The following is a 12,457-nucleotide window of genomic DNA, read 5'->3' as shown; positions in this document are numbered from 1 at the left end:
GGGAGGGGTGAAGGAGGGAAGGTAATTGTCACCTCCTTGACACGCAGAATGAGTTGTGACCCTTCCTCTCTTCCCTTGTTTGTTGGCGGGAGTGAAAGTGACGGAGTGCTGGCGGGTCCTTACACTTCATCCTTCCTTCACTTTAATCATCTACTCCTTCACTTGTCTTCTTTCATCCTGCCTATTCCTTCTTTTCAAGCATTGTCTTCTTCAATTGCCTTCCTCTTTGCTCCTCCTCTCTTTCTCTTCAAATAAATTACCTACTCCTTCACTTTCACTTGCTTTCTTTCCTTTCTTTTCCTTCCACTCAAATATACTTCTTATTCTATTCCAATTCATTCATTCTCATTACACAACCTAGCAAGTAGCAAAAGGTCTGCTGCTGTTTTTCCTTGATATTCCTTGGTATTCCTGCTCCTCCTCCTCTTTCTCCTCCTTCACCGTTATTCTCACCTGGATTAGAGCATACCTGGATCGCATTTCTCAAGGGGATTAGGATGCCTCGGGGGTGTGGCGTCGCGTCGCTAACCCCTTCAACCCTTTCACACCCACGCGATGACACCAGTACCTACCCGTCCCCTCCAGCACCACCCTCCTCCCAAGTCCCATCACCACCATATACTGTACCTCCTGTCTTCCTTCTCCCTTTGTCACCGTCTATGCACTGTTACCATTATTTTCTTCAAGAGTTCATCACCTTAACACCAATATCAGGACTGAGTAACATCACACGTTCTCGTCATCACCATACTCATCACCAACATCACGTCTTCAACAGCAGTAGTGAAAAATATATGAGTACATTTGACAATCATGAGATAACTGTGTATTTCTTACTGATAAATTAATAAAAACCCCAGAATGAGTGATGAAAGGAAATACCATAATTCTCTCTCTCTCTCTCTCTCTCTCTCTCTCTCTCTCTCTCTCTCTCTCTCTCTCTCTCTCTCTCTCTCTCTCTCTCTCTCTCTCTCTCTCTCTCTCTCTCTCTCTCTCTACCCTGGTGACGTGCACGAATTACAGGTTTCCCCAGCACAGGGATAAATTTGCCATTTCCTAACCGGAGAACAAACACTTCCTCTCTCACTTACTTCTGCACGGCCTTCTCCTCGGGGATTATCCTGCCCTTGATGCGGATCTTCATGTGCGTCACGCCTCGGCTCTCAAAGTCCTGCGGGAAGACCGGGAGTGGCACGGTTAAGGACGGGAAAGGAGAGGACTCGGAAGGAGCGTAATTTAACGATGAACAATTACAAGAATGAGAATCTAAAGAGGAAGAAATGGAGAGAATAAATACAACATAAAACTTTACACAATACAAACACAAAAAAATGCCGAATATGATTAAAAAGGATTGTAAGAATACACGAAGAAATGCAGAAGTCAATACAAGCGCTTAAAATAAAATAAATCACAAAAGGATGGAAGTGAACACACACACACACACACACACACACACACACACACACACACACACACACACACAAAGAAAGGGGCAGAGAGAGAGAGAGAGGGAGGGACAGACACAGACTGTTGGAAGATGGAACCAAAGGAAAAGAATTATACAGTTAGAAAGATACATACATACATAACTACACAAATACATAGAAAAAAGAAACGAAAACAAGGAAGAAAGGAAGAAAAAACAAACACACACACACACACACACACACACACACACACACACACTCACCTCGGGGTGGTAGTACCGGAAGGTGTCAGTAAGGTCAATCACGATGCCCAGGTTGTGGCAGTGGTCCATCAGCGTGCGGGGGCAGAACCAGTCCGCGTTCTTCACCTTCAGCATAATCTCCTGCAACAGAGGCGCGCCACGTTAACCACACACGCCACACACCTCACAGATGCCCCCTACACTTGTCACACGCCACAAACACCTTACAGATGCCCCGTGTCACCCATACACCTGTCACACACGCCACACTCCATAGATGCCTCGTGTCATCCCTACACCTATCACACACCTGTTACACTACACACACGTGACACAAAGGTATACTACTCAATTACATATAATACTCATGCTAATTACATACTTATCCTCTAATTTTAAGGTAATCCATTCGGTTCTTTTACGGATTGGCGCCTCCATGGGCCTCATTTTATGCCTTTTCGTTGCCCTTGGCCAGAGCCCCTCGTGCATAACAAAATATACATCAAAATACACACATCACAGCAGCAGTCACCCGTCCTACACTTCCCAACAGACTAACGGGACATCAGTTGGCGAGTGTATTGATGAAGCAGTTCTCGGGTCAGTCTCAATGCACTGGATCGAACCTTAGATGCTCAATGTGGTTTCGGAGCATATGTAAACTACTTCCCCCAAAACTGCATCACCATACGTGCCCACTTATTATGTAGAGAAATTCTTGATATTGTTTTCTGTATTACGTTGAGGATGTTGAGGTGAGTCAGTGTTTCAGTCAACACAGCCTGTTTGGAGAAGCAGCTTCGGACCCGCGCCTCCAGACAGCAGACATCACAGCGCCACCCAGCCTGTACACGAGTCCTGATGTCTCCCTTTGACTCCCTGTGGTTCCCTTTGCTTCTCTCTGGCTTCTTTGATTTAAATTCCCGTGTTACAGTTACTTCCGCGTTCCTTCTCTGCACACACACACACACACACACACACACACACACACACACGCAGTTATCTTAGTCCTGCCAAGATATAGAAGTGCAAGTTACAATACAAGTAATCAGGAAATTAACAAATGATGATTAATTGTATTATGATAAAAAAAAAAAGCTGGATAGTATAATTACTGATAAGAATGTTATTATTATGTCAAGATTATTATTATTATTATTTTTTTACTTACGATAACCTTTATAAAGTGTACAGTTGATAAATAGAGGTTAATGGAGAGCAAGTCTCTCTCTCTCTCTCTCTCTCTCTCTCTCTCTCTCTCTCTCTCTCTCTCTCTCTCTCTCTCTCTCTCTCTCTCTCTCTCTCGCCATCCCCCGCCAACAGTATACCTGCCTCACCGCCTCACTATCTAATCTACGCCTCACCGCCACACACGTGCTTCTTGTGGCGACACTGCCTGCGTCCCTGCCTGCCTGTCCCCCGCCCCGCCCCACCATCAGGGTACACACGATTAGCACCTGCGTAACGATACAGGAGGAGGAGGAGGAGGAGGAGGAGGAGGAGGAGGGCGAAAACTAGAGAAAGCGACTGAAGAAACTGGGAAGGAAGGAAGGAAGGAAGGAAAATAAAGAAAGGAAAGGGTGAATGAAAGAATATATAAATGAAATGGGGAAAAATTAAGAAAAAAACAACACTCCACCACCACCACCACCACCACCACCACCACTGTAACACCTGACTGGGCATTTCTACAAGTAATCCTCCCTTCCAATTACGAGCGTTATCAGGGAGACGGATATACAGGTGATGATTATCTGGGACAGCCACGCAGACTCCACGAACACTGAGCCTCGTAACAACAGGAGGAGGTAACAACGGGAGGGCAAACATAAGGAAATTTGTGAAAGTAAATGTAAGGACCAATGAATTTCCAAACTCCTATAGTGAGTCTCAGAACAGGAGAATTGAGTGACTGCAGGGTAAATGAAAGGGAAAAAAGAGAGCAGGTATGAAGGTTAAGGAGAAGGAAAGGGAAGGATTAGTAGAAAAGAAAGGTTCGTTGATAGATTGATTGATTAAGTGAGTGAGTGATGGGCTGGCTGGCTGATTGACTGACTGACTGACTGACTGACTGACTGACTGACTGACTGACTGACTGAATGAATGAATGAATGAATGAATGACAGGAAACAATAGCGATGCACAAGAAGAGCAAATATAAGAAAGGTTAGTATTTTAAGGAAAGGACAAAGAAAATAGAACTAGAAGTCAAGAAAATTACAACAGAATGGAAACAAATAAGAAAATTACTGAAGGTAAAGATATAAACACACACACACACACACACACACACACACACACACACACACACACACACACACACACACACACACACGAGAAAACGAAGAACAATAAAATTTACAGAAAAACGGTACCAGATAACGAAAATTTAATAAGGATAAAAAGAAAAATGAAGCTTAGAAGGGACAAGAAAAAAAAAGCGAGATAAGACAAAGGTAGCGAGGAGAGGAGAGAAGAGGAAGAGAAACAAAGACATAGTAACGAAGGGAGGGAGAAGAAACTACACGACAAAACATAACAACACAAATAAGAGGAGGAAAGAAAGATAAAGAAAGAACGAAGGTTAAAACGGAGAAAACAAGAAAACATAATGAAAAGGAATAAAAAGAGAGAAAGAGAAGGTAAGATATCAAAAGAAAATATTTAAAAAAAACATGGAAAAAAGCAAAACGAAAAGAAAGACAAAACACAAAAGGATACAAAATAAAACACAAAAGAAAAAGAGAAAAAAACTATCCAAATGAAAGGAACAGATAAATTACGAAGGGTACAAAAGAAAACGAGAAAAGAGAAATTGAAAAGAAGCAGAGAGAGAGGGAGGGAGGGAGAGGAGGCAGGAGGCGGCATCACCAGCACAGGTAAGCCATGTAAGGAAGTCATTACCTGCGTGTTCCCAGGTGTTCCCAGGTGCGTTTTTTTTATTTATTTTTTTATTTCCGCCTCTATCCCTACAAACGTAAATACTTTCTATATTTTTCCTACAATATTTTAAACTTTCAACGTTCAAAAAATCCCTCCCACATAGTTATTTCTTAATTATCATTCCTTCTTCTTCTTCTTCTTCTTCTTTTTTCTCCACCCTCTTCCATTATCGTCTATTTTTATCAGTCCGTCTTCCTCTTCCTCTATTTCAGTTCCTTTCATCCTCTTCTTTTACATTTTTTTCTTTTACATTCTTCTTTTACATTTCCATCATCCTCTCTTTCTCCTCCTCTCCTTTCATTATATTCCTTTACTTTCTCCTTCCATTCTTATTTTTTCCTTTTCATCTTCTTTCTTTATGCCCTTTTCCTCATTTCCATATTTCCTTCTTCCATTCATCTCTCCTCCTTTTAAACAATCTGCCATCTTTCCTCTTTACTTTTTATTCCCTAAACATTCCTTTTTTTTCCATTACTTCCTTCATCACCCATTCCTTCGTATTTCCTCCTTCTTCACCCATCATCTCCCTCAGACTGTTCACATTCTTCTCTTCCTCAATCCTTCTTTTCCTCATCTTCCTTTTCCCCGTCCCCCGTTCCTTCCTCATCACGCATCAGTGTTTAGTGTTGTTGTAGTTGTTGTTGTTGTTGTTGTCGTTGGTGGTGGTGGTGGTGGTGGTGGTGGTTTACTGTTATCCTTGCTATTTTCCAAGTTTTTCTTCTTTTTTAGTAATCAAAGAAAAGATACTCGGAAAAATACAGGTAATTGTATAAGAACAAGAAAATATCACAAAAGTTCCTGACATTTTTTTAAACATTCTCTCTCTCTCTCTCTCTCTCTCTCTCTCTCTCTCTCTCTCTCTCTCTCTCTCTCTCTCTCTCTCTCTCTCTCTCTCACAACCTTACGTGACCCCTCTCCCTCTCCTTCCCCCCGCAGTAAATTAAAGCGTGGCGCCAGGTGGGGGCACACGAAAGATGGGAGACGAAGGGGGATTATCTCAAGGCTGGTGGCGCGACACACACACACACACACACACACACACACACACACACACACACACACACACACACACACACACACACACACACACACACACACACACATAGAGGAGAGACTTGGCTACTGTATCTCTCAATTTAGATACCAACATTCCTTCTCCTCTTCTTCCTCTTCCTCTTGTGAATTACCCCTTTTTATTTACTTATATTTAGTCTTGACAACGACAAAAGACGAACCATTAAATGCCGGACACCAAACCTGTTCCTTTATTTTTTTTCCTTCTCTCTCTCTCTCTCTCTCTCTCTCTCTCTCTCTCTCTCTCTCTCTCTCTCTCTCTCTCTCTCTCTCTCTCTCTCTCTCTCTCTCTCTCTCTCTCTCTCTCTCTCTCTCTCTCTCTCTCTTAACTCCAAAGAACATAAATAAATCCCAGCCGTCCCAGAGAGATGTATGTTTATGTCTACCGGAACAGCGTGTACGTGTCGCCATCCCGTGTGCGTGTGTCCGTGTAAGTATGCAAAGCCGTCGTGTAGGTTTTGTGTACGCGTATCGCTCGTTTGGTGAGGGCTGGGGAGGGAGGGAGGGAGGGAAGGGAAGGAAGGGAAGGGAAGGGAAGGGGAGGGATCGTGTGTGTGTGTGTGTGTGTGTGTGTGTGTGTGTGTGTGTGTGTGTGTGTGTGTGTGTGTGTGTGTGTGTGTGTGTGTGTGTGTGTGTGTGTGTGTGTGTGTTTTGATTATACTTTGAATTGTTATATTTTTTTCTTTCAATTTCTTTGTTTTACACGAAATTATTTTATACTTTATTCAATTTCTATTTCTTATATTATATTTTTTTTTATATTTTCTTATTTTTTGTCTCAAGTTTCATAAAGCATCTCTTAGGAATGTTATTTTCATTCTCTTCTTTCCAGTGGTAGCGTACTCTCTCTCTCTCTCTCTCTCTCTCTCTCTCTCTCTCTCTCTCTCTCTCTCTCTCTCTCTCTCTCTCTCTCTCTCTCTCTCTCTCTCTCTCTCTCTCTCTCTCTCTCTCTCTCTCTCTCTCTCTCGTGTCCTGTCAGAAAAGCGAGGACAGCGGGCGCGGCTCACCAGGTCCACTCGCGGCGCACCTGGTGACGCGGCGCTACTGATATGGCCGTGATTGGGGCGCGGCACCTGGTAAGGGATACGGCAGGGAGCGAGGTGCTTATTGGATCCTTGCCGCGAGTACCGTTAGCGCGGGGACTGTGAGCTTTGAAGGTGTCAGTGTCTGGTGGCCGAAAGATGATGGGGAAGTGACACCCATATTCTGAAACACTGGCCACACCTCCATTACTTTCAAAAGGCTCTAGTTGAAGTGACACGCGGGTTTTTAAGGTTGTTTGTATGGTTGCAGTGATAGATTAACAAGATTTCTATGTTACAGAAAGGAGAAACTCTTGAGAAGCCGGCTAATCATTGATGTGGCCTTTGAAAACAGTCGTGGAGAGAGAGAGAGAGAGAGAGCGAGAGAGCAAGGCCTTTCTGAATACGTGTCTACAAGCGTTGGGTATGTTAGTTTCTCTTCCAGGAATATTTCAGTTATTAGAAGAGTGGAAATTCAGGGTGTCAGTCTGATGGGCGAAGGATGATGGGGATAGAGATAGACAAGTTTCTAGTTCTCTTCCTGGAGTCTGAACTGTTAGAAGGGTGTGGATTTTCAGCGTGTCAAAACGTCTGATTGCGGAAAGATGATGTGACAACGGGAGGCAAGTCTATTTCTCATCCTGGAGGGTTTTAATTAATTGCTGGAAGGTTGTTCCTCTTCCTGTGTCCCTTATGGTGTTGTGGTGGTGACTGGCAGATCAAGATGTTAAGCTGGTGTCGTGTAGTGGTGTGGTAGTGTGGTGGTGAGTAGCAGATCACGATATTAGGCTGGTGTCGTGTGGTAGTGTGGTGGTGTGGTGGTGAGAAGCAGATCAAAATGTTAGACTGGTGTCATGTGGTGTAGTGGTGCGGTGATGAGTAGATCAAAATGTTAGGCTGGTGTCGTGTAGTGGTGTGGTGGTGTGGTGGTGAGTAGCAGATCACGATGTTAGGCTGGTGTCGTGTGGTGGTGTGGTGGTGTTGTGATGTGGTGGTGAACAGCAAATCAAGAAGACGTCAGAACAGATCAGTAGTGCTTGGCGGATCAAAAGGATGCTTAGGATGCTTAAGATCTTATGTGTATCCTCCCGAAGGAATGGCCATCAGGTGCACCTCCCCAGTGCTTCAGGCAGAGGCTCCCCGGGGATAAGCCATCAGCCCCCCAGCCCCAGCCCAGGCCACTCACGCGGGGCTCAACGAGGCAGCCGGGGTTAGAGGCGATGGCCGGGCCGATACCACCGCAGCAGGGCTCAGGGTGTTGGGTTATTGCTACTTAACCCGCCATTAAGGATCCGGCGTGCTGACGTGATCCGGGTCCGCTGAAGCTGTAGTGATCCGTCAGTAGTGATCCGGCCATAGTGATCCGTATCTCCCTCTCCTCCAAGGGGGTTCACCTTTAAGTGGCCACCTGTACCGGGTTCCTCTCTCTCTCTCTCTCTCTCTCTCTCTCTCTCTCTCTCTCTCTCTCTCTCTCTCTCTCTCTCTCTCTCTCTCTCTCTCTCTCTCTCTCTCTCTGGTTCCTTAACGGCAATTTTTCTTTTTCAGTCATTTGACTTCATTTAATTTTGTGTATTTCTTTGTTTTCCTCTTATTTTCTTTCTCTTGTTTCGTTTTCGTCTTCATTCTCTGTTGCATGATTGTTTTCTTTTTAATTTTCCTTTTCTCTCTCTCTCTCTCTCTCTCTCTCTCTCTCTCTCTCTCTCTCTCTCTCTCTCTCTCTCTCTCTCTCTCTCTCTCTCTCAATAGGCCAGAACAGGTTTAGCGGCGTGATGGAGCCGTCAATGAAGTCACACACTGGAGCGCCCGCCACCTAGCACTGTTTTTGCCGCTAGGATGAAAGACACCGACCACCACCTCTAACGACCACCGCTACACCAGGACAGGGCGCCCCATCCATCACACGACAAGATACATTAATAATAGCAAAAAAAAGGACCTCCCCGTGTCACTGTGTCCGTCTCTCCATGTCCCTGCGTCCGTCACCTGTCTTATCTCACCTGTCCCATATACGCCCCTGCCACCCATAGACGACCAGGTGGTGTCTTCATCGCCTCCTTCACTCCCTTCAAGATTTCACCCTAATTCCTGAAGGAGGGGCCGACCACATACGACCGCAAACGACCACAGACGACCTAGCTTATCGGGACTCGCGGCATTCTGGGCTCCTTACTATCTTATCGGGGGTGGCGGGTGGGGGACGCAGCAACGGGAACTGATGGTGACGGTGATGCCTAAAATGGCTCTCCCGCACGCCACAACCAGCCTCTCACCCTCCATTAACTATCATTCATTCCCAGTCATTCCAGTCACTTCCAGTCGCCCCCAGACACTACCAGTCACCCCCTCAGACACCCCCAGTCATGAAAGTCACCCCCAGCACTCCCAGTCACCCCCAAACACTACCAGTCACCCCAAGTCACCCCTAAACACCTGACGATTGCTTGAGAGAGAGAGAGAGAGATAGAGAGACGCCGGCAGAAGTTTAGGAGCTACTTAAACGTGTCCTTTTCATCAGGGTTAAAACAGGCGCCGAATGCCTCGTAGATAACAGCGGGAAGAGGAGAGACGAGGCGGGAAGAGGAGAGGCTCTGGGCTACCGGTTATCACTGATTGTGGCCGTATTAGTGCTGAGGGAGAGACAGGGAGTAGTGGGGGAGGCAGGGAGAGGTGGGGGAGGCAGGGAGAGATGGAATGAGAGAGGAAAGGACAGAAGCAACACGTGAGGAAAGGGACATGAAAGGAATAGTTAAGATGGAGAGAGAGAGAGAGAGAGAGAGAGAGAGAGAGAGAGAGAGAGAGAGAGAGAGAGAGAGAGAGAGAGAGAGAGAGAGAGAGAGAGAGAGAGAGAGAGAGAGAGAGAGAGAGAGAGAGAGAGAATAGATGGATGTGAGATGAGATGAGACGATATGTGGTGAGGAAAGAAATGGGAGGAGGAAGAGGAGAAAGAAGAGGAGAAAGAGGAGAAAGCGGAGACGAAGATGAAGAATAAGCAGAGCAAGAAGAAAAGAACAAAAAAAATAAAGGAAAAAGAGAAAGGAGACATAGCATAAGACTGAGAGAAACTGACTGACTGACTGAGTGACTGACTGACTGACTGACTGACTGACTGACTGACTGACTGAGTGTTGGGTCGGCACGGGCGTGTGGGGTAAATAAGGTCAGGTACGCAGCGGTTCCCCTGAGTAGCATGTTGTGTCGCCTCCTGCCTGTGGTCACCCCGACACCCACAGCGGCACGGGCGGGGTGTGGGCAGCGGTGTGTGGGCGGCGGTTGTGGCGAGAGGCGAGGGATTGCTGAGGAAGGCGAGAGAGTGTGGTAGATGGGAAGATGGGGCAGAGAGATGGAGAATGACGGGGAGAGATATGAGATGGTGAAGGGAGGGTGAATAGGGGGTGATGGTGAGAGGGAAAAGAATAAGTATTTGTAAGGGGAGTGAACTTGGGGAGAAGTTAGAAATGGGGAGAGAGTTGGGGTGAGTGGAAGAGGATAGGACTAGGTAGACGTGTAGATGGGGTGAAGGGGAAGGAGAGAGAAGAAACTTGGGTGAAAGGGAAGAAAAAGAAGAAATGGGGTGAATGGGGAGGAAAAGAAAGATAAAATGAGTTTACTAGAGAGAGAGAGAGAGAGAGAGAGAGAGAGAGAGAGAGAGAGAGAGAGAGAGAGAGAGAGAGAGAGAGAGAGAGAGAGAGAGTGTGTGTGTGCGTGTGTGCTGGCAGTCTAAGTAACAAACAGTTCAATTTTTATCTATTATTTTCGTCACTAAGTTTTCAATACACAATTTGCTATCAAGACTCGAGATCAGATTGGCCAATTGAGCCTCACTATAATAACACGTATTAGTGAACGCTCCTAAGGATGCACACACGATCTGACATTATATCACAAGCACGACTTACACTCCGAGCTGTACACGTTGTAATTAACCTGTAAAGACCTTAGTAATTATTAACTGACGAAACTCTTTGGACAAATTACCCTAACATTGCAATTATTATCAGTCTTTCTTCGCCTGGAAAACTTCGCAGCCAGAAACTAGAAAGATGAATACAACTGAAGGACATAAAAAAAAATAAAATATAAAACTAAAAATGAGAAAAAAAGACTAATAGATTGACGAGGAAAAAAAAACAGAAGAATAAATGTGATAAGAGGAAAAAGAAATGATTAAAAACAAGAACAAGATAATGGAAAAAGGGGAGTAGGTGGAAGAGAGAGAAGAAAGAAAAACGGTGAAATAGATGACTGTGAGAGGAGAGGAGAATAGAAAGTAGATGCATGTGGGAGAGGAAGGGAAAAGGATGAAATAGACAGAAGAAAGGAGAACAAGCATGGAATAGATAAAAGAAGAGAGGAAATAAATAAAAAAAAGAGGAGGAAAAAATTATAAACAGATGGAAATAAGAAAAGGGAACAAGCAAGGAGTAAATAAAGACGGACAAAAGAGGAAAAGGAAAGAGTAGAAGTGAGAAAGGGGTGCAAAGTTCAAAGGGTGTTAAGCTAAAGGAAACTATTTAAGGAGAGAAAGAGGGCAGGAAAGGAGAGGGAGTCAAGAAACGTGGTGCAAGGAAATAGAGGGAGAGTAAGAGAGAGGACTGGTTCAGTGGACAGGAAAGGAAGAAGGGAGAGGGAGGGAGGGAAGGAGAGGGAGGGGAAAAGCAGTGCCGTTAAAAAGATAACATTGCCCGATTCGGAAAGGGAAGAACCGCATCGTAAATTGGAACCAAAAGGAGGAACTTGCTTGGGTGTGTGGGGCCTTCCTGCACTCCCTCACTGCTTTCCTTCACTCCCTCACTTCCTTCCTTCACTGCCTTCACTTACTGTCCACCACCACCACCACCACCACCACTACAAATACCACCGCTACTAGCACTAACACAACTTCCTCCAATATCATTACCACCACCACCACGACCACCACCACCACCACCACCTCCACTACCACCACCACCATTACCGCCTCCACATTCACTTACACTTCTGCCACATCTACCACTTCCACCCTTTTCCTCCACTACATTACCACCACCACCACCACCACCTTCAGCACCCAATATTAGATTAAACAAGATACTCTATCACAAACAGCCTCGTAAGGGCCAATAGGTTTGCTGCTCCTGGCTCTTCCTTTGTGTTCCTTTATGCACCACCACCAATTATTCATCCACCATCATTATATGTATTACAATCAGTCCACATCGTCCACATCCTCCTCCTCCTCCTTTTCCACCACCACAACTGATCTCTATTCTCCTCCTCCTCCTCCTCCTCCTCCTCCTCCTCCTCCTCCTCCTCCTCCACTACAACCAGTATCACCACCACCACGACTTCCACCATCACCACCACTTTCACCAGCCCAAGAAGGTAAACAGAACAACATACACACAAGCACCACTAAGAGAGAGAGAGAGAGAGAGAGAGAGAGAGAGAGAGAGAGAGAGAGAGAGAGAGAGAGAGAGAGAGAGAGAGAGAGAGAGAGAGAGAGAGAGAGAGAGAGAGAGAGAGAGAGAGAGAGAGAGAGAGAGAGAGACTATTACACCCTATACTGTCATACACTCAATCACCTTCCTTATCTAAACACTCTACGCTTCCCTAATTAAAGCCACAACACACACCGCCTCCCTTATACAACAAGCACTTACGTTACACTCCCTCATAAGTAACACACACACACACATACACACACTATTATAAGTAGCACATGGAGTAATGACAATGATATATACTTTACTACTGCACTTGAACCCTA

The 12,457-nt window shown here is 45.3% G+C and overlaps 1 protein-coding gene across 2 annotated transcripts in view; it reads right to left on the bottom strand.

Annotated features, from left to right (window-relative positions):
- The window catches only part of LOC135111406 (uncharacterized), an 82,140-nt gene that overhangs the window by 47,084 nt on the left and 22,599 nt on the right, over positions 1-12,457 (bottom strand). Inside the window, exons 1-3 of one of the 2 annotated variants that reach the window (XM_064024666.1) lie at positions 2,055-2,216; positions 1,694-1,813; positions 1,092-1,171 (exon numbers count right to left, since the gene is read on the bottom strand). In XM_064024666.1, coding sequence (XP_063880736.1) covers positions 1,092-1,171; positions 1,694-1,807 — 194 coding nt within the window. In that variant the 5' untranslated portion in view covers positions 1,808-1,813; positions 2,055-2,216. Of the gene's footprint in view, positions 1-1,091; positions 1,172-1,693; positions 1,814-2,054; positions 2,217-12,457 lie in introns of those variants that run through there. The other variant, XM_064024665.1, reaches the window with a different exon arrangement.

This window comes from Scylla paramamosain, chromosome 22, assembly GCF_035594125.1.
Source record: "Scylla paramamosain isolate STU-SP2022 chromosome 22, ASM3559412v1, whole genome shotgun sequence".
Taxonomy (NCBI): domain Eukaryota; kingdom Metazoa; phylum Arthropoda; class Malacostraca; order Decapoda; family Portunidae; genus Scylla; species Scylla paramamosain.
This window is presented reverse-complemented; position numbering and strand designations above follow the sequence as displayed.